Source organism: Rhinopithecus roxellana, chromosome 2 (assembly GCF_007565055.1).
Source record: "Rhinopithecus roxellana isolate Shanxi Qingling chromosome 2, ASM756505v1, whole genome shotgun sequence".
Lineage (NCBI taxonomy): Eukaryota > Metazoa > Chordata > Mammalia > Primates > Cercopithecidae > Rhinopithecus > Rhinopithecus roxellana.
The window spans coordinates 121,118,916-121,146,119 of NC_044550.1; the positions used below are offsets into that span (position 1 = coordinate 121,118,916).

At 37.0% G+C, this 27,204-nt stretch overlaps 1 protein-coding gene across 3 annotated transcripts in view; it reads left to right on the top strand.

Moving 5' to 3' along the window:
- The first annotated feature begins 519 nt into the window (after positions 1-519).
- The window catches only part of GABRA4 (gamma-aminobutyric acid type A receptor alpha4 subunit), a 70,111-nt gene continuing 43,426 nt past the window's right edge, over positions 520-27,204 (top strand). The window contains exons 1-7 of one of the 3 annotated variants that reach the window (XM_010385867.1): positions 520-1,587; positions 2,012-2,130; positions 16,172-16,239; positions 17,729-17,949; positions 18,197-18,279; positions 20,979-21,122; positions 24,048-24,200. In XM_010385867.1, the coding sequence (XP_010384169.1) occupies positions 1,502-1,587; positions 2,012-2,130; positions 16,172-16,239; positions 17,729-17,949; positions 18,197-18,279; positions 20,979-21,122; positions 24,048-24,200 (874 nt within the window). In that variant the 5' untranslated portion in view covers positions 520-1,501. The remainder of the gene's footprint in view (positions 1,588-2,011; positions 2,131-16,171; positions 16,240-17,728; positions 17,950-18,196; positions 18,280-20,978; positions 21,123-24,047; positions 24,201-27,204) is intronic. The other 2 variants (XM_010385868.1, XM_010385869.1) reach the window with 2 other exon arrangements.

The window sequence follows — 27,204 nt, forward strand, 5'->3', positions numbered from 1 at the left end:
GACGTTTAAAAAAACCAAAACCCCTGTCTAATACAATGCGTTCCCTCTTCATACCTGTCCACTAGTCATCCCAATTTGAACAAATGATCAGAGTTCCGACTAGAACCTAATTGGTGTTTGGTTCTAGGAGATGGGAATTACTTAGCTCATTGATCCATCATATGAAAATTTCCACATGCATCATTACTAATTTAAAAGACGCTTTTCCCCCTTGAAGCCAATAATTAATGTTTTCCAAAGATCTACTGGGAATGCTTATCTTTGCTCAGTAAAACACTAAAGATATAGAGCTTAGTGTTCCCTTTCATGTCACAAGGGAACTAAGATTTGTCCCCCTCCATTTTAGTTTATGTATCTTTTCTCTCCATACACCACTCTCTCTCTCTCTCTCTCTCTCTCTCTCTCTCTCTCTCTCTCTCTCTCTCTCTCTCTCTCTCTCTCTGTCACACACACACACACATTTTCTCTTTTTCCCCGCCTCTCTCTCTCTCCAGCCATCCTTGCCCCCTACCTAAAGAGGTCAACCTCTGGAAGTAAGTCAACTCCATTCTGAAAAAGAAGAGTGTCGCAAGAAGTGAAAGTGATTTTGACCAGAGATCGCTTGTCTCCACTTCTCCCCTCCTCTCCAGAAAAGGATGGAGCAGCAAAGCGGAGGGTGTGCGCGTGTCTGGTGGAGGCGGGTAAAGAAACGGGGTGTCTTTAAAGCAATAGCTTAGCAAATACTGGGACTAGAGTGCGGCTCGAGTCCACTTCCCAACAATTTGGCGAGAGTCCGCCGGGTGAGTTGTAACCCCTGTTAGCAGGAATAATCTTTTTGCTTTCATTGCCCTCCCTACCGCCCCCCATAACACCTGAAGGGGAGGGTCTCAAAGGTCTTTTGAGCCCGGACTTGATCCCCTCTCCTCACCACCGCTACCACCCCACGCCCAGCAGTCCCCATCACCCGCCCTTTCTCCACCTCCAACCTTGACTCTGGGTACAAACAGGTCCTCGCACAACCTGACGAGAGAGGAGCTTCATTGGTTACATCCAAATCCCAGCGGAAGGGAGGGGCCCAGGAAGGAGGAGGCCGAGCACTGCTGTGGGCGGGAAGCCCACCTGGGGTCGGGGGCTGCGGAGCCGGAGGAGGGGCGAGAGACCTGGGTCCTCATCCGCGGAGTTACGGTCGGAACAAACTTGCCGAGTCTTGCAGCGCAAGCGCGCGGATGCTAACCCCAGAACCTTCAGCGCGCGGGCACGAAAGGGTGTGGAGCGGTATACATAGCTCTACATACACATTGAGCGCTGAGCGAGAAAGGAGGGGGCGAGGAAGGCAGGTTCCGCCTCCCCTGGCCCCGTGCACACACACGCCCACCGCGGCTCGGGCTGGCTGAGCGCGGGCGAGTGTGAGCGCGAGTGTGCGCACGCCGCGGGAGCCTCTCTGCCCTCTCCTCGCACCCTGCTCAGGGCATCTGAAGAGCCTGGAAACGTGAACAGGCTTGAAGTATGGCATGTTGCAAAGATGGTTTCTGCCAAGAAGGTACCCGCGATCGCTCTGTCCGCCGGGGTCAGTTTCGCCCTCCTGCGCTTCCTGTGCCTGGCGGTTTGGTGAGTTCTCTGGGGTGCGGGGAGGTGGGCAAGGGAAAGTGAAGAAATGGCCAGCTCCCGGACCCCTTTGGCCACTCACTCCTCCCTGGGTGTACTAGATCTCCCTGGGTGTACATTTCAGCTGTAAGAGCAGGGGCCGAAGCCAGGCTTTTCTGTGACCGCATAGATGCGGAGAGCACGAAGGGCGCAGGATGCAAGAGGCATGTGGGCACTGGGGGTCTTGTGGCGGGGCGCGCTTTTCCTCACCATTTCTGTCTTCTGCATCTCAACCCCCAGGCTCGTCTCCTTTAGCTTGGGGCAAGCGACTCTTTCCCTAGAAAACAAACCTGTTTGCACCTGTTCTCTGATGGATTCTTAAAATAATCTCCTCCGCCCCCGTTTTTTTTTTTTTTTTTTTTTTTTTTTTTTTTTTTTTTGCTTGCAGTTTAAACGAATCCCCAGGACAGAACCAAAAGGAGGAGAAATTGTGCACAGAAAATTTCACCCGCATCCTGGACAGTTTGCTCGATGGTTATGACAACAGGCTGCGTCCTGGATTTGGGGGTATGAACGATTTCAAACGCGCAAGTGTGTCCTGTCTGTCCCTCTCTTGGTCTTCCTCTCTGTCTGTCTGTGGGAATATCATTAGGTATGCCTCACGTGCAAAAATAAATCTCTCTCTCTTTCTATCTCTCCTCTCTTGGTGAGTCCTATGACAAGAAGACCGCCTCCACCCGTACTTTCCCATCTCCCTGCCCCCTCAGAAGCTTTGCCTCTCCCCCACACTAATTACCTCCTGGGACCTGACTGCTGGTTGGGGGAGGTTGGAGAGGAAGAGTCAAAAATGGGAACTCTGGGCTCAGCTGCCTGGCCGCTATTCACTGAGAATAGTTTCCCTGAACCTGGCCACTTAGCTCAGAGCAGGTTGCACTTGAGGCAGCTGAACCGAAGTCCCTCGTCCTCCCACGTGTCCATGCCTATGCCAAAACCTTGGCCAGTGTTCTACCTAGGACATAAATCTGGGGCATGAAGCTGCCTGCTCTGCTAGAGAACCCATTCCTTTCCTTTTCTCTTCTACAGCAGGATGCTCTTTTTTCCTTTTCTTTTTCGGTGATGTGTCATTTGCTTTCCTCCTAAGACTTTAAAGTTAGACATGTTTCAGCTTGCTTTCTTCAACAAAATAGGTATAAAGGACTTAACAGAGGTACATCCATTAACAGCACTGTTGCTCTTTTTCATATTCATATTTCCTTTGCATATATAATGAAAATCTATGTGGCAAGCTTTGTGCTAGGTACTAGGTCCACAGAAATTTTAAGATACACTTCTTAACCTCAAATAGCTTCTCAGTCCAGTTCAACGAGGACAAATGACCTGCTAGGGTACCATTCATAGGTTTGGCCCAGGTCCTTTGATCTCAAAGTACCTGTTCTTTACAGTACACTGCATTAATTACCCTTCAGCAACTGAGTTGAACAGGACAGAGATTCTGTCTTAAAGGAGCTTACATTCAAGTGGTAACAATAATAACAACCAGTAATATTGTATTTATTTAATTAAATGTTCACATAAGCCAGGCATTTTGTAGGCATTACTACTCTGTTTAATCCTCACAGCAACCCTTTGAAAGCCATTACTATCCCCACTTTACAGATGAGGAAATTGAGGCTTAGGAAGTTAAGTAACTAGTCCAAGTTCCAAGTGGGAGGGGAAGGATGTAAACCCAGAGCAGGCTGTATATTTAAAAAACAAAGCTGTGCAGATGGGGATGGTATCAGATACTGTGTGATGAGTATCATCTAATATTAGAAGCATGGAGCAACTTTATATCTCCTATTGAGGGTGTGTAGGAGATGAGATGTTGGGAGAATGGAGAAAGCAAGAATGGGGAGCAGGACAGCCTGTGATGTGAAGCAGGAGTATGGCCTGAGGCTAGAAAGAGTTGGTGGAGAGAAAATAAAGTTGGATAGAGTAGAGTTGGGTGCTTCTTTGGTGTCTAGTCTCATTTAACAGATGGGGACACTAAGGTCTAGAAAGGGAAAGTGATGTATATAAGGGCACGTAGTACATCGATGATAGGATGAGATCAGGTCTTCTGGATTCCAAACCATTATTTTCTTGGATTTTATGAGAAGGTTATGGGAAGCCATTGAGGGTATTGACTCAGCATTTGTATATTTCTTTTTTTTTCTTTGAGATAGAGTCTCCCTCTGTCACCCAGGCTGGAGTACAGTGGCTTGATCTTGGCTCACTGCAACCTCTGGCTCCCAGGTTCAAGTGATTCTCCTGACTTAGCCCCCCAAGTAGCTGGGATTACAGGTGCGAACCACCACACCTGGCTAATTTTTTTAAATATACTTTTTGGTAGGGATGGGGTTTCACCATGTTGGCCAGGCTGGTCTTGAACTCCTGACCTCAAGTGATCCACCCTCCTCAGTCTCTTGAGTGCTGGGATTACAGGCATGAGCCACGCTGGGCCAGCATTTGTATGTTGACAGTGATAAGGATAGAAGAGAAGAATGAAAGTTTCTCCTGCTTCTTTTCACATTGCCCCTCCAGGGATAAGCTGCCTGCACTGCATTTGCCTTCATGAAAATCTGAAAAGGGGTGAATCATTTGTCAATGCATGATCTTCCATAAGTGACTGGGAAATTACCATTTTAGATCAAAAATAGTGTTGTGGAGCATGGTTCAGATGATGTGATACCATTTAAGGCAATATTATATCAATAAAAGAGGATTTATCTGCCCATAAACGTTTTAAACTTGACATTTCAAGTGAAGAAAAAAAATAAGAAAAGTATCCAGTCCTATGTAGTTTACATATTCATTCAGAAAATTGATATACCAGAACATAAATCAAGGTGAAAAGTTAGAACTGAAACTATACTGTTTGATTATAAATGTTGAAAATTAAAATAATACCTGCCCAGCTGGCTATAATGCAAACTATAATTCAAAAGGAAGAAGGGATCCATTGTAGATAGATCCTTCTTACCATCTGCTCTCTCCCATACCATTATATTGACAATAACATAAGTGAAAACAATATATGTGAGCCATTACTGGGTTTTGGTTAATCGTAATTCTACCAAATGTCTCAAGGACATTATTAGTCATCTAATTTGTCACTGCCAAATTATCTGCATTACCCACCTGAAAACATTTTTGTAGTTTTATGAGAAGGGGTCGAATTAACATTCCTTCCAGCATTACCAATTGGTAAACCATTTAAACATTTACTAAATAGCATAACATGGGTTTTGTTTGTTTGTTTGTTTCTTGGCTTTGCTGATAAATGTTTGTGGTAAATGTGATTCACTTTTTAGAAGTGGGTCATTCTCTGTAAATGTGTAGTATTCCAAATGTGACAGAGGAATAGTGATTCTCACCTGCAGAAAATGTGTTTTCTGTTTACATGAAGTTGTAAATGTGTACCACGGAAAACAATGAGAAACTTCATCATTAGCACAGACTCTTAGATACCACAAATCAGATCCCTTCTATGACATTGGATACTCTGTGGAAAATTTGGTATTTTAAAAATAAAATGAAAACAATCCAGATTTTGACTAGTAGGCTATAAATATGGATTTACTTCCTGGTTCCTATAATCCTGCTTCTGCTCTTTGTGGGGCATTTACTTTATATCTGTTTATACAACTTTGCTGTGTTCCATTTCAAACAAAGCTAAAAGCAAAGATTTGAACTGAAATTGGATGGTTTGTGATTGCTCAGTAGGCCAGGCAGGGGTTGAAATAGATTTGGAAACTAAATTACATATTTTTAACTCAGCAGCACAGCTTGTGATAGGGAAATAAAAGGAACTGAAATGGTTTCCTTTTTTTACATCCCTCCAGGATCTCCTCTCCCTTGTCTCCTACATTCTCCCATTGGAGAAGAAAAGGGGAAAAGGCGAGAAGAGAGGGAAGGAGGCATGGTGAGAGAAGCTGATTTCGTACTTCTGAGAGGATGTAGTCCTCTCAACCTCTGACAAATCAGTTGCTGTCATCCTGAAGTAGCTTTCACCTGTGTAGATATAGCACACAAGTGAAACCTTCCACAAAGAAGTCAAAAAATAATCCCCTAGCTCTTGTTCACTTTCAACACTGTTATATGCTTTCTTAAAAATGCATAGCTAAGGTATTTACTTACTACCAGGAAATGGTTTAGGAAACCTGCCATTACTCATTTTCTGTTTATCGAAGGGTTGCACAGCCTTTCACACACCTCAATATTTTGAGGCACATGATCCAGAATAACAAGTGTTTCAAATACAGATCATTGCCTTTGAATCATCTTCCGCAACCTCTCTGAAATGGGAATGAAGCATATGAGTCATTTTTGTAAGGTTATTCACTAACATAGTAGGACTTCACATTAGTGGACTTCACATTATTTACTAAGATTATTACAACAACACAAAGAGATAAGTAAGGCAGGCATTATCCCTCTGTTAGAAAACAGGCTGAGAAAATTTCCAATGAATTGCCCACCAATTCTATAGCTGCTTCTTGGTAAAGTCACAACACACACCCTCATCTTTAAAACCTTAGTCGGGCAGCTGGTCCTATATCCACTTCTGAGACGTTCTTGCATTGCCCTGTTTATCAAGAATCAAATTTCCTGAACATGCCTTCTTGCTACTAAGTAGGACCTTAAAATAAGCAAAACTACATTTGCTCTGAAGAAGTGAGATAAGAACTTTTATTCTAAAGCTTTAATAACTTTTCAAACAGCAAAGAAAACACAGAAAATTGTATGCATTTGGGTTAAGTTGGAATATTTTCCCCACAAAAATCAAATTGTGTTTGCAATGTTTTCAAATGATCTATGTATCTCCATTTAAAAGTTAATGTGTCTTGTGCTAGTCTTATTAATTAAATGTCAATAGAGAAATGCTTTTAAAAATACGTAGGCAAAAAGAGCACTTCTCGGCAACATAAAACTTCATTCTCTTCCAATTTGTCCCCTTCTTTCATTCATTCATTTGTGAAACCAATCTGTATTGAGAGACCACTATATGTCAGGAACAATGTAAGGTTGTGAAGATATCATTCTGATCTGATATGAGCCCTCACAGACTTTACAGCTAAGCATTATAGAGAGATGAAAATAACAAAGAAATAATAAAATAATTAAATGAAAATGCTATAGAATTATCTAATAGCATGCTAAAAGGGGAAAAAATGGGTGAGGGATCTATTTCAGATTTGGTGTTCCTGGAAGTCTTTTAAGCTAAAACCTAAAGGTGTCAGGCATGAAAAGAGTAAGAGAAAAGTAATTCTCAGAGGGAACAAAACAATTAAGTGCAAAGGTCTGAAGGTAGATAATAGGTTAGTGTGATGTAGACTGTAAGAGTCCAGCATGCCTGTAGCCAGAATGCAAGAAGAAGAATCTCATGAGGTTTGGCTGAGATGGTAAACAGAGGCCAAGTCTCGCAGGGTCTCTGAGGACCCCGTAAAAGAGCATAAATTATTATCTTAGTGAACCTGGAAGCAATTGGAGTTTTCTAAATGGAGGGAATAACATGGCTTGACTTAGAGTGAAAAATGCTCCATCTTGTCTACATAAAGGAAGACTTAGAAAAGGAAGTGGGGGAACTTGGAAGCAGGGAGACCAATGAAGCTTTTGTTACTTTAGCTTTAGTTCTCTTAAGTTGCAGTTGCTTGGAAAAAGGTGGTAGAGGTAGTAAAGATGGATATATGTAAGTTGATTAAAGTGAGATTTTTGGAGGTTTAATTCAACAAAGAATTGGCGATTGACTTGATATGGATGTTAAAAAAAAAAGAGAGAAGTAAAAAATGACTTTTCCATTTCTATTTTGAGAAATTGGGCAAGGTTGATGTTATTTAAAGTTGGGGAGAACTGCACGATTTCCTGCCCTCTTAAGTTCACACTGTGGAAGAGACAGAAAATAAGCAACAGAAATAAGTAAAATACAGTGTGTGTGCCAGATGTTGGTTAACAGCTATAGAGTAATGTAAAGCAGGGGAGGGGGTTGCCATTTTAAGTAGAATAATTAGTGGAGATTCTACTAAGAAGGTGCTATTTGAACACTGGTCGTACTTAAATAAAAGCATAAACCACATTTGGGATGGGGTCTTCTAATGAATGAGAAGGAATTCTAAGTGCAAACATGTTAAGCAGGGAAGTCAGAGTCCCTGTAGTGAAGTTTAGCAGGGCTGAGGCATAAAAGGGGATCAGTGTGATAAGAGGACAAGGTTGCGTACAGCTTTGCAGGCTGATTAGGACTGTGCTTTTACTCTGAGTCAGATCAAAAGTGACTGGAAAGATTTTAGCAGGGACAAGGCGTGAACTAATTTTAAAAGGCTCTCCTTGTGTTGAGAACAGGCAGTCAGAGGCAAGGGCAGATGCAGCAAGGTTTTCCATAATAAACCAGGCGAGAAATGAGGGATACTTTGACCAAGCTGGTTGCAGAGAAGTTTATAAATTTATAAGAAATGGTTGGCTTCTGGATATTTTGAAATTAAAGTCAACTGACGACAGCTAGAACGTGGGATGTGAGAGAAAGGGAGGTGTCAAAGCCAATTCCAAAGTTTTTGATTTGGACACGTAGAAAAATGGAGTTGTCAAGACTGTGCCAGAAGTAGAACAAGGGCATAGATGAGCAATTTGTGTGCAGGTATGGTACCTTTGGGATGTCTATTACATATCAAGTGGAGATGAACCTGAAATTCAGGGATCATGAGTATATCAATATACATGATATTTAAAGCCAGAAGTCTAAAAAGATTACAGGGGATTAAGTTTGATAGTGAAGGTGTACAAATATTGAGTTTTGATGTCTCCAATGTTAGGAGGTGTCTCCGGAGAGGAGAGGAGGAACCTTTGTCCCAAGAAGACTTAAAAGGAGTGGCTTGTGAAGTAGCAGGAAAGCCAAGGGAGTGTGTATAAAATTAAAGTAAAATGTAAGGGGGGGGGAAGAAAAAATAAAGAAAGGAGGAGGGATTAATTTAGTCAAATGTTCCTGACAGATAAAGAAAGATGAGAACTTAAAATTGATCACTGGATTTAGCAATGTGTACATCTTCACTGATTTTGACTGTTTTGGTGGAGCCGTTTTGGTGTTGTGATAGGTGTGAAAGTCTGATTGAGTGCATTCAAGAGAGAATGGAATAAGATTTTTCTGGGCATTTGTACAAGGAAGCAGAGAAATTGGGATGGTAGAAGGAAGGAGGCAGAAAAATGGGAGAAAGAAAAAATACTTTTAAAGTTGGCAGGAACAATGCTGTACATAAGGAAAAACTCATGGTACTGGCAAAAGGAAGTGGACCCTAGGCATGAAAAACAAATTATTGAGATAGATGATGGAGTGAATAAGAAGAATCAGAGGTACTGTTGATAGTTTGGTTTTTTTCAGAAGTTCAAATATAATAGAGAAGAGAAAGAGAAAAGTTGGCCTTTCGTTTTTCAAGGTTAGACCATAACATGTTTTTCTTCCTTCCTTTCTTTTTTTTTTTCTTCTATTGGGAATAATCTAGTAGAGAATATTTAGCATTAGATTGGAGGAAAGGCATAGCTGAAAGAAATATGTCTTTGAGAAAACAAGAGAAGTTTGAATTCAGAGCGCAACTTTACTTTCTTATGCTCTTGGTTAAAAAAAAAAAAAAGACATACAACATACCGGTGCTGTTATATATTTACATTTTCTTTAGGGTTAGGATGTATCCATTGCATTCGGTGTTTCCTGAAATAGACACTCTAAAGTCTAGATTACAGGATATTAGAAAATTGGTGATATTTGGGTAATACTTCACTGAGTTGTTAGACTTCTTTTAGATGAGAAAATACATCTGATTGCATTTGTATATATCATTAAACATCACTGCCTTATAGTCTATGCCTTTCTTACATATTTATTCTATAAGCCACAGGTACACAGAATTGAAACCTAGATTAATAGTTCTTGGTATTTGACACACTTTCATTATTGGCCGATACATAGCCTTCTTTTTATACATCCTTTCATCTATTCAATCATTTATTAAAATATAATAAACATACCAGTAAAACCACCAACCAGCACAAAGTGTAGGACTTGGACAAGTTTCATTCTGCTCTGTGGTCTCCTCCATCCTATCTTCCCCACCCAAAGTAACCATGATTTTAAGTCCTTTTAAAATTATTTATTAGTTTTCCTTTGAATGTCATTTTAGGTTGACTTCTTTATTTTAAAAGTTTATTTTAAATATTTAATTGTTTTGAACTTGCTATATATAATCTTTTGATGCTTTTAACTTAATTATATATTGCTAAAAATCATTCTTATTGTTGCATGTTGCAATAGATCATTCATTTTGACTGCTGTGTGATATTCCCATTGCATAGAAACCAGCTTATTCATCTGCTCTGTTGGCAGTAAGCTTTTTGCTTGTTTCCAAGATTGTGGTGCTCTGAATATCCTGGCCCAAATTTCCTGCTGTAAATGTGCAAGAGTTTCTTTTGCATATATATCAAGGAATGGATTTTCTGGATCTTAGTGTAAGTGGGAGTTGACAAGATAATGCCAAACTATTTTTCATGATGAGTTTACAAAATCAACTCCCATTTACAGTTTACAATGAACATGACATTCAGGATCCAGATACCCTCTTTAACACAAGATATATATATATCTTGAAATGGTATTTCTTAAAATGGCATTTTATTGTGAAATGATTTGAATTTTTCTGATTCTCACTATGTTCTAACGTGGTTGAATATCTTTTCCAATCTTTATTGGCTATGATAACTTTCTTTCTGTGAATTACTTGTTTTTATTGTTTGCCCATATTTTATTTCTGTTGTTGTTCATACTTTATTTATTTGATGGCTGTAATTATTTACAAAGTAGACCAGGATTGATGGATTATATGACATGGGAGGCACTAATCTTTAATGTCTTCTAAATGAAAGAAATTTCTAGAACTTTATAGTGTTTTCTGGTTTCTCAGTGATATCAATGGATATCTCTCGTCTTTGTTTAGTATTCAGGAAGGCTCGTATATGTATATTTTGTAAATGACAAGCGAAGAGATTTCTTTATGTATTTCATTTAGGATTCCTTGTATTGCTTCAAGTGTCTTCATTTTTGGAGATATGTCACTAGTATTTTGTAAGGTGATGGTGGATGTGTGATGTAGGTGGCTGGATAATTAGAAATGTTTCCTCAAGTGCATGGCTGGGAAGGCAATATGGAAAATAAGGATGGACTAGTTTCAAGATCAGCAAAACACTCTAGGCTTTCTCATGATGTAGCAGCAAATTAGACATCATTATTGGAGATGAAATTTCAAAAATGATTCCACCCTTTAACCATATCTGTACTGCTAAAATTAAGTAAATTGGGAAAGTATCTGATTCATTGTTAATTGCCTTCCCTCTTTCCCAGCAAGTTAGACTCATTAATTAGATGGAAATATTTCCCTGAATTTGATCTTGCTGGTCTTGGCTCTTTCTTTCCCAAAAACTGTTGAATCATCTTGTTTACCTTACAGACTGTCAACCATATTTTAGGTATTAAAAAATGTATCCCTACTACCAACAAAGTAGAATTGTAAACTAAAAGATGTCTTTAATGTTTCACAAATGCATACCAAATTATGGGAAGAAATCCTTCGAAGCTCAAAATTATCTGGTTTCCATGTAATTATACTCTTAGTAAGGTTGATTTGAACATCCTAAACTGTTGTATTAGAGGAGGTGTATTTAAGAATTATTCTTAATTACATAGTGACCATTATTCACTGACAACTGATTTATCAGAGACCTATTACATTTAAAACCTGTGATTGGTCCTGCCAGAGGATACAAATACAAATAAGACACAGTTTCTAAAAATGGGAAATAGTTTTAGTTTAACTGCTGTGGAAAGTAATTCTGTTAATTTTTTCTTTTGATGGGTTTTTAAATCACTACTGGGATAATATTAGGAACGTGATGAAACACAGTTATTCAACGCCTAGTACGTGCAAGGCGTTGTGCTAGTTTGGGACTTCAAAAAGGATTAAGATTTTGCCTTTGCTGTTACAGATAGAAAGACCCAGGCAGTATGCAGTAGTAGGAATAATAGTAAAGGCGTGAAAAGCACTGTGAGAAAATACTTTAGAAACTAATGAACAAAGCAGGAAATGTAGGTATAGCATGTTATATTCTAGATATGAAATTCCACATTTGCTTAAGTAATTAACGATTTATTATTGGTGATGTTATATAGTATAGTAAAGCTAGCACATGCTTTGGAGATCAATACAAGGGGATTAGAATTCTGGCTCTGTCATACATTATTTAATCTCTGTGAACTTAGTTTCCAGATCCATAACATTCTCATGAGGATAGCGCCTTTGGAGGGTGTCGTGAAGATTACGTGAAATAGTATATGGGAAGAACCTAATAACCTACCTGGCAAATAATTGTTCTTTAATAAATAGTAATTATTGTAACTTTGCTTATTATTCTTTGGAAAATACCCAGACCCTGTGAGCATACCTGCCCCTCAATCTGTCCAGTCTTCAACCCCACTGCCACATCCCTAGTCCAAGCTGTTTTCACCAACTCTCAACTCGACCAATATAGCAGCCTCTTAGAAGAGCCCTTCTTCTACTTTTACTTCCCTGTAATATATTGTCAATACCATTATCAGAATAATTTTATAAAATATATAATCTAATCATATAAACTCCCTTACTTCAAACCCTCAGTGGTCTCCCAGTGATTATGGGATACAAATCAAACTTCTGACCACAACCTGCAAGTAAAGACAGAGACAGACTGAATTATCAGAAGAAGAAAGCTCCAGGAAAAAAACATAGGAAAAACGATTAACCTTTGGGTTCTCTAAGGCTGCCATAACAAAGTACCACAGACTGGGTGGCTTAAACAATAGGAAATTAATTTTTCACAGTTCTGGAGATAACAAAGTGTAGGCAAAATTGGTTTCTTCTAAGTCCTCTCTCCTTGACTTATATATGGCCATCTTCTCTCCATGTTCACATTGTTTCTGCTATGTGTGTGTGTGTGTGTGTATGTGTGTCCTAATCTACACTTCTGATACGGTCACAGTCATATTGGATTAGGGCCCACCCTAGTGACCTCATTTTAACTTTAGTGTCTCTTTAAAAAGTGTATTTCCAAATATGGTCACATTCTGAGGTACCAAGAATTAAGACTTCATCATAGGAATTTGGAGGGAATACAATTTAGTTCATAACAATACTCTATGCAGCTCCCCAACTTTTACTGATATATTTACAACTTATTTTCTATGTAGTTTTAACTACAGTCACCATAGCATATATTATAAGTGTGTTACTTAAAACATGCCACTTTTTAGAATATGAGTTCGGGGGTAGGTGTTCTATCCACTGTACCCTGGTTTTCATTCTATCTTTATGACTTTTATTTCTCATCATTCTGTCCCTCCCTTGCTTTGCTTCAGCCCCACTTGCACCCTTTCTAGTCCCTGAATACACTCAGCCCTTTTCCTGTCTTTGATCTTGTCCTCTTGCAGTTCTCTCTGCCTGGAATCCAGCTTCCCAAGCTCTTGCAATGTCTCATGCTCATTCTCCAAGTTTGAGTTACACCGCATGTTCTCACTCATAGGTGGGAACTGAACAATGACATCACTTGGACTCGGGAAGGGGAACATCACACATCGGGGCCTATCATGGGGAGGGGGGAGGGGGGAGGGATTGCATTGGGAGTTATACCTGATATAAATGACTGAATTGATGGGTGCTGACGAGTTGATGGGTGCAGCACACCAACATGGCACAAGTATACATATGTAACAAACCTGCACGTTATGCACATGTACTCTAGAACTTAAAGTATAATAAAAATAAATAAATAAATAAATAAATAAATAGTCACTGCTTTGAAGAAGCAGCTGTGACTGCAATTCAGGAATGGCCTTCCCAGTCTCTCACTCTCTTACCATCCTGTATTTTTCCTCTTAGAAATGATAGCATTCTGTTATTTAGTTTATCATTTTACTACTGTATTCATACTCTGACTGCCCCAATGGCATATTAGCTCTTTGAGGCAGGGAATTCCTGAGTCTTGTTTACCAATGTAGCATCAAAGCCTAGCAGGGAACCCAACACACAACTGGCACTCATTCAATAAATGTTTATTGAATGAATCTCTGAAGGAAATCCCTTTACCAATCAAATGTTTTTAGGATCTCACTCGGTCTCAAAGATACATAGGAACATATAAGGCAAATACTGAATCATGAATGTCGCAAATACTAAAGTTATAATTTTCAACACAAAACATTATTCAAGAATCATTGAGAAAGTAGCATGTTATGCAAGAATTGGTAAATGTTCATTCTTACCATGGAATCATTGTAACTATAGAACTACAAGAATTAGCACACACCCACACACTTTAAAATAAATGTATAAGGAAAAATATCATTGGCCTAATTCTTTTCTCTCCTAGACTCCTTGCTCCCCTGAAATACCTATGATATTAATATTTTATAGCACACAGTGTTGTAAATACTATCCTGAAAACAGATGAACACTGTAAAATAGAGTAAAGTGAACAGCCTCAGCTAGGAACTTGTTAGAAATGCAAATTGTGAGGCCACCCCTTATGCCTAGTACTAAATCAGCATATCCGGGTGTGGAGTTCAACAATCTGTATTTTAACAGATATATCAGAACCACTTCCCTAAACCGATCATCAAAGTAACTTTTGATTTCTCAAGAATCTTGTCAAATAATCTAGTTGTCAGGACATAACCAACCTTAATTATTTGAGTAACTTATCACCACTTGCCCTGACTTGCAATGACATAGTGTTTCTGCTTTTTAATACTCTGGCAATTGTCCTTAAGAAACTAACATAGTGATTTATTTCACTGTTGAACCTGTTTGAGTGAAATTGCTATCTTCTAGGGTTCAGCACATATTACCTGCTTCCTGTACTACCTAACTATTCCTGGAACAGTTTGACGTTAATGAGCTTATTACTATCATGTTTTGCTGTTGTTTTCTCCAATTTTCAGTTCAAATAAAAATCTAATTAACTTTTCTGCTTTCCATAGATGTAGTCTTGAAAAAATTAAATCTCATAATAGATAAGCCTGATCCAGACTTTTTCTCTTACTATACTGCCTAAGGCTTTATTTTTCTTAGGATACTTATTCAATAAGGAATCTTCTCATTCTCCCTCGAGTTACCTTTCTTTGTGTGGATCAGTCTTCATTCTTTAGAAGAAGAAATATTCAGATTCATTTTTATGAGGATAACTTTAGAACTAGAGCATTAAGTAATACCAATTTCTCTTTGCCTTTTTTTTTTTTTTTTTTTGGCATGAATCCCATTTCCCAAGCAAGAATCCAAGTGAGAGATTATTTCATCTTTATAGCAGATGTCATTCTTCCTACGGACTATCTAGCCTCTGGCTATATAGTATTATAAACCATTGTTTAAGGAAGTTATGTTCAAGGGGCAACAACTTTTATATTTTTGTTTGTATTAAAATGCTATATTATACATAATAATGACTATTGTCATTATTGAGCACATTATATTCTAGAGACTGGGAAAATGATTTACAAGTATTATCTTAATTAATACTCATTAATATCTTTACCTATGGGGATATATGACTTGAAGATGATATTACTAGAAGATGTTAGAACCAAATGTGAACTCCAAACTTTCTGATTTTAAACTTCATGCTAAACTCAGATTGTGCCAAACCCAGATTGTGTTCCCTTGTCTAAAATCTATGTTAGCCATATTGTCATTATGCTCCCACATTTCTCTTCTGCCAAAACACCTATGTGCTTCTTCATGAATTAGTCTTATTTAGATACAGGAAAGAGTCTCAATAGGGGCCATTGTCAGAAGCAAAGGGAACCTCACAAGGAATGAGTACTTTCATGAGAGATTCGCTTTGCTGAGCATCTTATTTCAGCAATTTCATTTGATCGCTATCAAAATCTTGCCTGATGGTTGTGGTTGCTACTATTGAGGAGTTAAATAACTTGCACAAGATTGTACAGTTAGTAGGTGGCAGAGCATAAGTAGCTGTTACTTATAAAAAAGTTTGTCTTTGATCCAGTCAGCAGTGGATGGTGTGCCTGTTGATAAAGGTGACATTTTTTAAATTTTTTTAAAAATTATTTTTAAAATTATTTACTGGTATCCTCAACTCTCCAAGGATACAGTCCTTAAGGCTGTTATGGTTTTTCTCTTCTTTGCTCCTGTGGCCACACTTCCGCTTTTTAACAGCTCACTTCTTTATAGAGGCCAATCAGATGATGGACTATAAAATATCACAAAGGTTAAAAACTTTTGTGTCTCTGCATTGCCTGTTGCAACAGTGTCCAGGGGTGATGTATATTTAAGAAAGGTTCCTGGTAAGTAATTAGGGTTTCTTTTTGCCTGTAAGTAAACACTGCTTTCTGGTTTTGTTGTGCTTTGGTCTACATTTTTTTTTGTAGAGATTCATTATGTCACTGAAAATTTAAGATGCTTGTAGAAACATGACATATCATATCTATATTTACTCTGTAATTAACCATCCAAGCCTGTAAAATTGGTAATTATTTTTTCACACTTATTCACTTCATACCCGCTAGGTCCTGTTACAGAAGTGAAAACTGACATATATGTCACCAGCTTCGGACCTGTTTCTGATGTTGAAATGGTAGGTATTTTCAAAGTTTAATTTACCTTTTGAGACTTGAAGACAACATGTAGAAAAGAGGGCAATTAATATTTATTTCGTTGTCAATCACGCAAAGCCAGAAACCCAAAGAACCCCTGATTAAACTTAAGAATGTATAAAGAGTAAGACATTGAATCTCTTTCAATTTGCATTTCAGTTGTAAAATTTGAGTGCTTGTTGATTTAAGGTCATTCTAAACAAAGAGAAGAACTTTCCTATTACTGGTTCCTATAGCACAACCTGGGGTGTAGCTTTTTTCCTTCCTTCCTTCCTTCCTTCCTTCCTTCCTTCCTTCCTTCCTTCCTTCCTTCCTTCCTTCCTTCCTTCCTTCCTTCCTTCCTTCCTTTCTTCCTTCCTTCCTTCCTTCCTTTCTTGCCCTTCTTCCTGCCTTCCTGCCTTCCTGCCTTCCTTCCAGATGGAATTTCACTCTTGTTGCCCAGGCTGGAGTACAATGGCGCAGTTTCTGCTCACTGCAACCTCCACCTCCTAGGTTCAGGTGATTCTCCTGCCTCAACCTCCTGAGTAGCTAGGATTGCAGGCGTGCACCACCACGCCCAGCTAATTCTGTGTTTTTAGTAGAGACAGGGTGTCTCCATGTTGGTCAGGCTGGTCTCTTACTTATGAGCTCAGGTGATCCTTTTGCCTCAGTCTTCCAAAGTGCTGGGATTACAGGCATGAGCCACCGCGCCAGGCTGTTTTTTCTTTAGGAAACTATTGAGGGGGAGAAAATTAGAGATGATAATTAGTTTCAGTATGAACTAGTTGTGTACACTATTTTGTAGTTTTCATTGTATTTAGTATTTCATGTTGATCTAATTGCTTGCTGCCCATCCCAGCCCTTCTCCCTCCTTCTCACTCATGTTTAAGAGCTTAGAATACCAAGCACTGGTCAGGAAGAATTCATTCATACAGTTGTGCTATCTTATATTAAATATACTTAGTTTGCATGACAAAAAACTTACTTTAGTTTATTCCTTGATCTAAAGCTCCTAGTAATTTGAAACCCTTGAGTTATTTGACTAATTTTAATAAACTTTGTGAAAATAAAATATCTTTTACACATATTACTTTGTCTTTAAAATGCCTACAATCACACGATTAATTACGCATGATACTTTTTACACATTAACTGATTTTTGCTATCTGGTCTAAAGTAAAACACAACTGTAACTACCTGGTACTGGTGGTTTTCTTAAATTATAGCAAATGTATTATTAGATGATGAGTATGTGTGGTAATGTATTTATCTTATGAATGCAGAAGATGAAGGCATCAGGATGGATAAAAGTTACTCTAATTGCTGAGAATCTTTTTGCTCCATTGATTCAAGATCATTCCTGCTCCTATTAATTTTATTTGCAATGGTCTTTTTTATGAGCATGAAGGAGGACAGAATGTAATGCATTATTTTCACATACTTATGTGTAGTCATTTGTGACTTAAATATGTTCCAAAATAATTGCCCTAGGAATATACAATGGATGTGTTCTTCAGACAGACATGGATTGACAAAAGACTAAAATATGATGGTCCCATTGAAATTTTGAGATTGAACAATATGATGGTAACAAAAGTATGGACCCCTGATACTTTCTTCAGGAATGGAAAGAAATCTGTCTCACATAATATGACAGCTCCAAATAAGCTTTTTAGAATTATGAGAAATGGTACTATTTTATACACAATGAGGTAATCATTTTTTTTTTTACTTCTTCCCTTTCTTTTTTATTCTTTTCGTTCCTTCCTTCCTTCTTTCCTTCCTTCCTTCTTTCCTTCCTGCCTTCCTTCCTTTCTCCCTCCCTCCTTCCCTATCTTCCTTTTCTTCCCTTTCTTCCTTCCTTCCTCCTTCCCTCCCTTCCTTCCTATTTTAGAATCTAAAATCATAATTATTTTTTTTAAAAGGGTTGATTTTATGTAATTGCATTTTTCATCATAGACTCACCATAAGTGCGGAGTGTCCCATGAGATTGGTGGATTTTCCCATGGATGGTCATGCATGCCCTTTGAAATTCGGGAGTTGTAAGTTATAATAAAAATTTTGTTAGAATTTATGATTACCTTATGCAAGCTGATATTTACATATGTATTTTATTTTTCATAATCCAACATTTAAGTAATGGTCCATAACAAAAACTGCCCGGTTTTATTTCTGGAGATTTCATTAACTATTATTTTATAATAAAGAAATAAAAACAACCTCCTTTCCCCACAACAAACAAAAACCTATTTATACAGATAATCTAAGTACTCTTAGTCACAATTGACTGGTGATCAGTGGTGAAATTTAGGGACCTCTGAACTCTACATGTTGGTAGTGTTACACAGAAAGTACAAATTATATAGATAAATATATATATAATTTATTTAATTATAATATATATCATTTTGGAGAGATAGATGATAGATAGATAGATAGATAGATAGATAGATAGATAGATAGATAGATAGATAGATAGACAGATATTCTATTGTAAGCAGAGTCCTTCATAGCCAACTTGGAGGAAGTTCTGAAAAGGTTCAGAGCTTCCTGACATCGTATAGGTTGAAATGACAGAAGCAAGCACTGCTAATATAACAGTGACTGAAGCATAGCAAAAGCATGGTAGGGGTGTGGTCTGAGATAATATAATGCCTTATATACCACATTAAGGAGTTTGCATTCTATCTAAAAGCTATGGGAAGCCTTTCAAAGGTTTGATGAAACAATGTAGCTTTCTTTGACATTTTACAGTTCCAATTCTACTTTTTAGAATGGGTGGTAGAGAGACTGGAGTGGAAGCAGCAGAGAAATGGAGGCTGTTGTTTTAGTACAAGCAAATATGGCAGTGGCTTAGACTAGGATGGTACAGGGGAGAAACTGTGAAATAGATATGTTTGGGAAATTTTGTAGAAATGAAGACAACAGGATGAGATGAGTGGATAGAAAATAATATGAGATTCCTTTCCTTAAGGTCCCTTCTCTGAGATGGCAGCAAAATGTGATTGCCTTTTCTAAGGTCTGCCTCACATTTTCAATTCAATCAGAATCTACCAAAAATAGATGCTGGCTTTTACTATTGCTTCAGATTCTTAGCTGCACTGATTGTGAAACTGTTGCCTGCTGTTATCATCGCTCATTGCTTAACTTAATGAGAATCGACAGTCACTATTCTTTTTATAACCCCTAGTAATCACAATATTCAGTGGGCTAACTTGAAGCCAGGGGAAGTAATATGTTCTCTTACCAATAATTTAATGAGAGAAGACAAAGGCAGAAAAATACATAGACAGTGTGATCTCATTGGGGCCAGAATTAAAATCCATTTGTACCGTAATCATTCAAATTTTACCCAAATTAGTTCTCACATAGAGGAAGTCCTTCTCACTCCCCGCATCCCAACCTCTAGTTCTCAGAAAAAGCTCTCTTCAGAAGGACTTGAACATAGTTAGTGTTCAATCAGAGTTGGTATAAAATAAAGAAATTGCACATTGAAAGCGGATATTTTTGGATTAGGAATTAAAAAGAGAGGCACACCGTATTCAGCAGGTAAGGATTTTTAATTACTCTGGAAAGAGAGAAAAATAACACTATTTAAACCCCCATGCTTACAATTCAGAGGAATTAGAAAAACCAGGAAAGAAAAAGGTCATTCTAGCAATGTAAGAGTAGCCAAGGGAAGGATACTTAATTTGCAATATCATAGACAAGAACATAGTATACAGAGGCTGTAACAGTTTACTGAAGCGTGAATATATTTCTGGAGATAAAGGCTGACAGATAATATAACTGAATGATGTTAAAATGACAACACAAGCCTCATTATTTTGTAAGGTGCTCGTAAGTGTCAACTTCTTTCATAGAATGAAATGATTCCATTGAGGAGCTACTATGCTATAGCCATTTTACCATGGTTTGGAGGGAGGTTGGCCCACAATCCATTTTGGTTCTTTTGAACTTTCTTGTGTGTGAGCCAAGCTGTCCGTTATGGGTAGACTGGTAAGCAAGCAGCTGGTCTCCATTTGAACAGAGTGCCAAATAATAGAAATGGGCTTAAATTGCCACTGGGAGAGATTTGTTGAAGATGGAAGGGGAAATGTCCTGATTGTAAGAAATTAAAGGTAGTGGAATTGGTTGTGTAATTGTATTCTCTGGACAGCTTTATAAAAAACATAGCCAGTTGTCACTGTGCAATGGTCCCCAAACACAGTGCATATTGCCCAGAGGCAGAGTTTGGAAGAGGTGACCCCAGGGGAACTCTCCTAACAGTAGAATTTGTTTGGTTTTGTTATTGTATTATTACAGGCAGCATATGGTACGTTTCTAAATAGCAGAACTATGTTAGGATGGTATTGGTCAAGCACTGGAAGTGAGTTAGAAGTGAAAGAAGTAAGAGCTTGACAGTACAGTTTTGGTAGTTTAATATATCTGCTTTTGAACTGTTTATCCTACTAGCGTGGACACACATCCAAGTGTATTAGTGCATATGTTGCATTTTAGATCCCTCAGTTTTAATATCTCCTCCTCCAATTATTTGGCATAAAAAATAAATGCTGTTGAGTTGCAAGGGTATTTACTTAATCTCTAGTTTTCTAAGTCTTAAACATGTTTGACTAAATTATAGTGAACATTGTTTTCCTTTATTCCATCTTTCTTGAACAAGTACTGTTTTTAAGTGTTGACCACTGATGTGGATGAAAAAGGAGCATTGACTCTAAGCACATTCTGTGCTCTCTTTTAGATGCCTATCCAAAGAGTGAGATGATCTACACCTGGACAAAAGGTCCTGAGAAATCAGTTGAAGTTCCGAAGGAGTCTTCCAGCTTAGTTCAATATGATTTGATTGGGCAAACCGTATCAAGTGAAACCATCAAATCGATTACGGGTGAGATGTGTAATAATTAAAGCCGATATGCTACTTGGTGTTAGCAATAGAGTTTTTTCCTGACTTTTTCGTTGAAATAGTTATTTATTTTTTTCAGGAGAACAACAAACATTTTTCAGAAATAGAGTTGATGTATGAGTTACAGCTCATAATTTCTTTATATTTATAATCTTACTTTAGTTTAAAATAAATTCTGATTTAGTAAGATGCTAAAAGTGAGTTGGTTTTCTCATTTAGAAATGAAAGCCAGTAATCAAATATGTTAAAATTATTTTCACAAAATTATGTGGTAGGAAGTCTGATCTTGTTTTTTGTCTTTGCTTTGTTTTTGGTTTTGGTTTTTGATGATTTTTGTGGAGCTTTCCAAAAATTTTATTTTATCTTGCCCAATTTTATGGTGTCACCTTCTCTCGTTTTCTGAAAGTAAACAAAAATCTCAAGCTTAATTACAAAGTATATTATGGGTGTACATTAAAGTTATTTCATGAGTCGGGGGGATGTTTATTATTGATGATTCTTGGTCTCTCTTTTCTTTTGGAATGTGAATAGAAAGAATTACAGAATTTAGTTTTTAATCATTTTTAGTGGAAAAATTAGCTGATTATTGCTTGTTCTAAGACTGTTCCTTACATATACATGTCACCAGAAAAAAATATTTTTGATGATAGTTATCTTAGTTTGTTTGGGCCATCGTAACAAAACAACACAAACAGGATGGCTCATAAACAATAGAAATTTACTTCTCACAGTTCAGGAGGCTGACAAGTCTAAGATGAGGTGCTATCAGATTCAGTGTTCAATGAGGACCTATTTATTTGTTCACAGAATAGTACCTTCTATGAATAAGTCCTCTCCATGGGGACCCCCAAGGTGTAGGGAGTGGGTGCTCACACTGGGGCCTCTTTTATAAAGGCACTAATTCTGTTCATAAAGACTCCACCATCATGGTTTAATCACCCCAAAGCCAACCTCTTATCATTACATTGGCTATTATGTTTCAACATTTGAATTTTGAGGACCACAAACATGTAGACCATAGCAATAGTTAACTTTATTCAGCAATTACCATCTGACAGGCACCCTTCTAAATTCTTTCCATGTATTTTTTCTCATAACCATCCCATGGATACTATCATAACATTTATTTTATACATGAGAAAGGTTTAAGTACAATGTATTTGCCTAAGTCATATAGCTAATAACTGGCAAAACCAAATTTCAAATCTAAGTGTTATGACTTCTCAGTTTGTGTTCTTAAAAAGGTGTTGACTGAGAGATAAAATGCTAAGATTGCATTAGTAGAAAACGAGTAGTTTTAAGATCTGGAGTAAAGATGTGAGATAATGAAGTTTTTGCTTCTGTTTTAAGAAAAAATGGATAAAGCACTGTTGTGAAGGGATGATGAAGCTAAAATAGTCAAACTCAGAGACAGTGAGAGGAATGGTGGTAATCAGGGGCCTCCGGGAGGAGGAAACAGGGAGACATTAGTCAAAGGCCATAGTATTTCTGTTATATAAGGTGAATAAATCCTAGATATCTACTGTATAGCAGAGTGCATATAGTGAACAGTACTGTATTGTCTACTTAAAAATTTGCTGAAGGAATAGATCTCAAATGTTCTTGTCAGATAAGGTAATAAATAAGAAGGAGGGAACTTTTGGGGGTGATGTATATGTTTGTGGCATAGATTGTGGTGATAGATTAATGAGTGTATACTTATCTCCAAACTCATTAAGTTGTATACATTAATATGTACAGCTTTTTGTATGTCAATCATACCTCAAAAATTGGTTAAAAATTAAACATAAATAAGATAAAATGGAAATTTATTTGTATAAATAAAATTAATACATAAGCCTTTGTTTTAAAAAAGGAATTTAGCCCACTGTCTCTTCTATTAAAACTGCTTTGTATAAGTCACAGTAAATTTCCATTACTTTTATCTTTATGACACCTGTCATGACTGTTATCATTTTGAGGAAACCTTCTTCACATCAGTCATGAAACAATACAGTAGCTTTCTAAGAGGGCACTTTGCCTCTCATCTGTCCAAGAAAATATATTTTTGGAAGTGCATTTATTTTCCAGTCTGCAAGTGGGATTTGGAACACAACTGGCAGGATGTGAGGTTTCTGAATGCTGGCCTCACGGTTTGTGAATAAGGCCACTACTTCCTAGGTAACTTTTTTGACATATTATTTTCAGATGTAATAGTAAAAATACTTATCAACAGCTACCAGAAATCAGGTTTTTGTCTAAATGCCAGTAAAACATGCTTGAACTCAGGGGTGTCATATATACCTGTCTGTTATACACATCTATATTTTTCTTCATATAAAGAACATTTAGAAATTCACCTCTTTCCTAAAACTAAGGTAGCCTCTCTCTAAGCTTGTGATTGTATGAAATCTATATATGAATGAAACTTATATATATTTATGTATAAATAAAATATGTACATTTATTCCTTTCTAAAATTAAACTTTATATTTTCATAAATGTGTGTGTATGTGTCAGTGTCTGTGTATGTGTGACTGTGTGCATTCCTATTTTTTTTTCTGGTGGTTTTCCATAGAAGTTAGGTTTAAATGTTGTTTCTAAAAAATGCTGAAAATGAAAGCTAATTGCCTTAGCAATATTAGACCATCAAAATAGAAAGCACTACAGAAAATTTTAAAAAGTTTTAGCCCAATTTGTTAAATTGCTTAATCATTACATGGAACAAAGTGTTTTTCTGTATAATAATGTTCAATATCATTTTCTCCCTCGTTAGGAAACTACATACTTATTGATGTTTGTGAAGCTATGCACAAAAGAGAATTTCTTTCCTTAGAATACTGTTTGTTAGTCTGAAATATGTTTATGAAGTCATTGACTAACTGCCTGCAGAACCAATAACACATTTTCCTCCTGTTTTCTTGGCAGGTGAATATATTGTTATGACGGTTTACTTCCACCTCAGACGGAAGATGGGTTATTTTATGATTCAGACCTATATTCCATGCATTATGACAGTGATTCTTTCTCAAGTTTCATTCTGGATAAATAAAGAATCAGTTCCCGCTAGGACTGTATTTGGTAATTGCAATTCATTTCTTGGGTGTTTTTGTTCACATTACATTTTATTCGTGATTCATGGGATATTTCTAAGAAAATCTTAAACCCTAATACATCAGGCTATCCTGAATAAGGAATCACATAGGCTTTCATTTTTATGTAGCCAGTACAAAGTAATAAAGCCTGGGGAGAGTCAGGCATCCTTCCTTTCCTCTGGGGCCATGCATCAGATTTCGCTTGTTGAGAACCAGACAGGTGTAGACCAAATGTGAATCTGGACATAATCTCACTTTCAGTGATATTCTTGGGCTCCTAGTAGAATGCTGTGTAATTGAATTAAAATTATATCTGTGTGTTAAAATGAAATGCATTGGCAGCTTAAAATAAAACAAATAAAAGTCATGGCTGAATGAATATGAAAGCCTTAGAATAATTTAGCCTTTAATGAAGAGGAACAAAATGCAAATGGTTTAAATGCATTGAATTGGGAGGTATTATGTGCTTAGTTTATAAGCTCATCTACTTACATACTTCTTTTTTTCTAAACATTGTTTTTACTTTTTGTTTTTATTGTGGCTTCATATATACTGTATAGTATTCTGAACCATATAAAGTTCAGAGCATATGAGTTTACAATTTTTATAACAATGTATTCTACATATCAGTCATGCTTTTAAATAGTGGAATTTGTTATAATTATGTTTATTTTAATGTCTTTCTCTATTATTTCTCTGTTCATTGTGAGTAACAAAAGCATTCAGTAGTAGAATAAGAAGAAAAATGATCAGAATTGCTCTGGAATGGTGGTGTAGTCCTCACAAGAGTGCCAATTCCTCTTTGCTTTTCTACCTAGTAGGATCACAGCCATGGTATAATATCCCTTATCACACAATAGCTGAAGAGATACTGGTGCAAATGAACTAAATAGAATGGGAACTTTTCATCCTACCTCCCCATCCTTTTTGAGAACTGTTGATTAGGGTGTCTTAGTGTCTTCAATGGATCTGAAATACTCTATAGATAGCTATCCTCCCTTTAATCTTAGGTTTCTCTAAGAACGTGTTGGAGTATGAGGATGCATTACAAAAATAGAAAAAAAAAGTATTGGAATTATACTGGAGAAACTCATATCGGGGGGCAATGGTGGAGGGAGGGTGTGATCTTAGGAAGGCAGTAAGGAGGTATAATGGTACCTTAAAGAGTTATGAGGGTTCAATTAAAGAATAACTGCACAATTCAAAGTATTGAATAAAATTTAGCTCTTAAATGTAGATTTGAAAACAGAAGAGAGAAAACAACAAATCTAAGCTGTGGGTGTCAGCAAGTCTAGGTTTAAACCCAAATCTGCCACTTATTTTCTCCATTCATAAGATTGTGACAATATATCTCACCTTCATAGACTAGTGAGGATTAAAAAAATTATGTATAGTACTCAATATAGGGTATCTGGACCACTTTGTTCATATTAATTACTTACTCCAATACTTCTCCAATCTAAGGAAGATAGATTTTGTTCTGATTTAGTTTCCTTGACTTTTAAGTGTTTTAAAGAAAGCATAACTTTCTAGTGTGTGCTATTGGATGCTCTGCTAAGTTCTTGATGTTCATTATCTCATTTAACACTCAAGCTAATTTTGTGTCTTCACACATCATCTTTTGAAGCACTCTGACTAGGCAAGAAGTATCTACTGAAGCTGAGCATCCAAAGTCTCTTAACTTTTTCTTGTAAAAAAAAATATAAATATTTCAGGAGCTACCCTCATTAAAAATTAAAAAGAAAACGCAGAAGTTTCTACTATATCTTACAAATAAAAAAACTCTTGTATACATATTGTTTTTTTAAGAAAAATGATCCTGAAGAGCATATAGAACAGCAATTAATGATCTATCATAGGTGCCTGTAATCAAGGGGTGATGGTGCCATAAGTGCAGAATGTGGAGGCAAAAAGCCTACTTTCTTACCCAGGGACTATCACTTATTAGCTGTGGAGCTTCAGTAAGTTACCTTTGCCTGCTTCCTCATGTGTTAGAACAGGATGAATGATTGCATGTGCCTCGTAGGACTGCTGTAAGGATTAAATGAGTTGATTCAGAAAAGCACTTGAAATAATGCCACATGCATAGAAAATATGATTTAAGTGTTATTTATTAGTATGGCATTCCATGCTGCTATCTACTTCATTTGAGAATCATTACTTGATATATTAATGTGACTACCTGCCATATATTATTATTATTGTGATGACTTGATAACCTTTTATTTATTTCTTGATTGATTACAACCTGACAGCTACTGTTCTTCTCACTTGTCTGCAAATAATAGAAATTCCCAGTGGTGCGGTAAAGACTAGTATTGATTACAGCTGTACTCACCCAACATTTCCTATCCAAATAAGACATTTTAAGAAAACTAAGTAGTAAGAAGTAAGGATACTAGTAGTACCAATGATAAACAGATTTGCCAAATAATGTTAACCTTAATAATTACTCAGCAAGGTAGTCATTATTTTCTATAGATAAGGAAAATGACTCAAACATATTAAGAAACTTCTCTAAAGTCAAATTGTAATTGGTGGACCCAAAACAATTTCTATCTAACTTTGACAACTCAGTCATTCTGTCTTCACAGGAGGTGTGGGAATGTGGGGGCTTGTGGAGAATTCCAGAGCTGCTGAGTGAGATTATATGGATGTGTGCTAAAGATACTTTGTGGCTGTTTTTGTTTTTTATTTTTTCATTGGAAATTTACCCATCTTTTGTGCCCATGTGCCAAGATATTGTTTTCAGTTGAGCAGAGAAATTATGTCGGTAATTAAGTGTTCAAAGACCTAAGATGTGTCAGATTGATAATTATTAGACTATCATTGAGGGTCTATGAAGGTACTTTCTTAGGAAAGTTAAATTTTAAGTATTTAGGAGGAAACTAGAAATCTATTTGCATATGAGATTTAGGTAAATATTAGTTCTGGGCAAATTTTTTTCTTCCCTAACTCTTATTTCCCTTTCTACTCATAAGAAGATAATT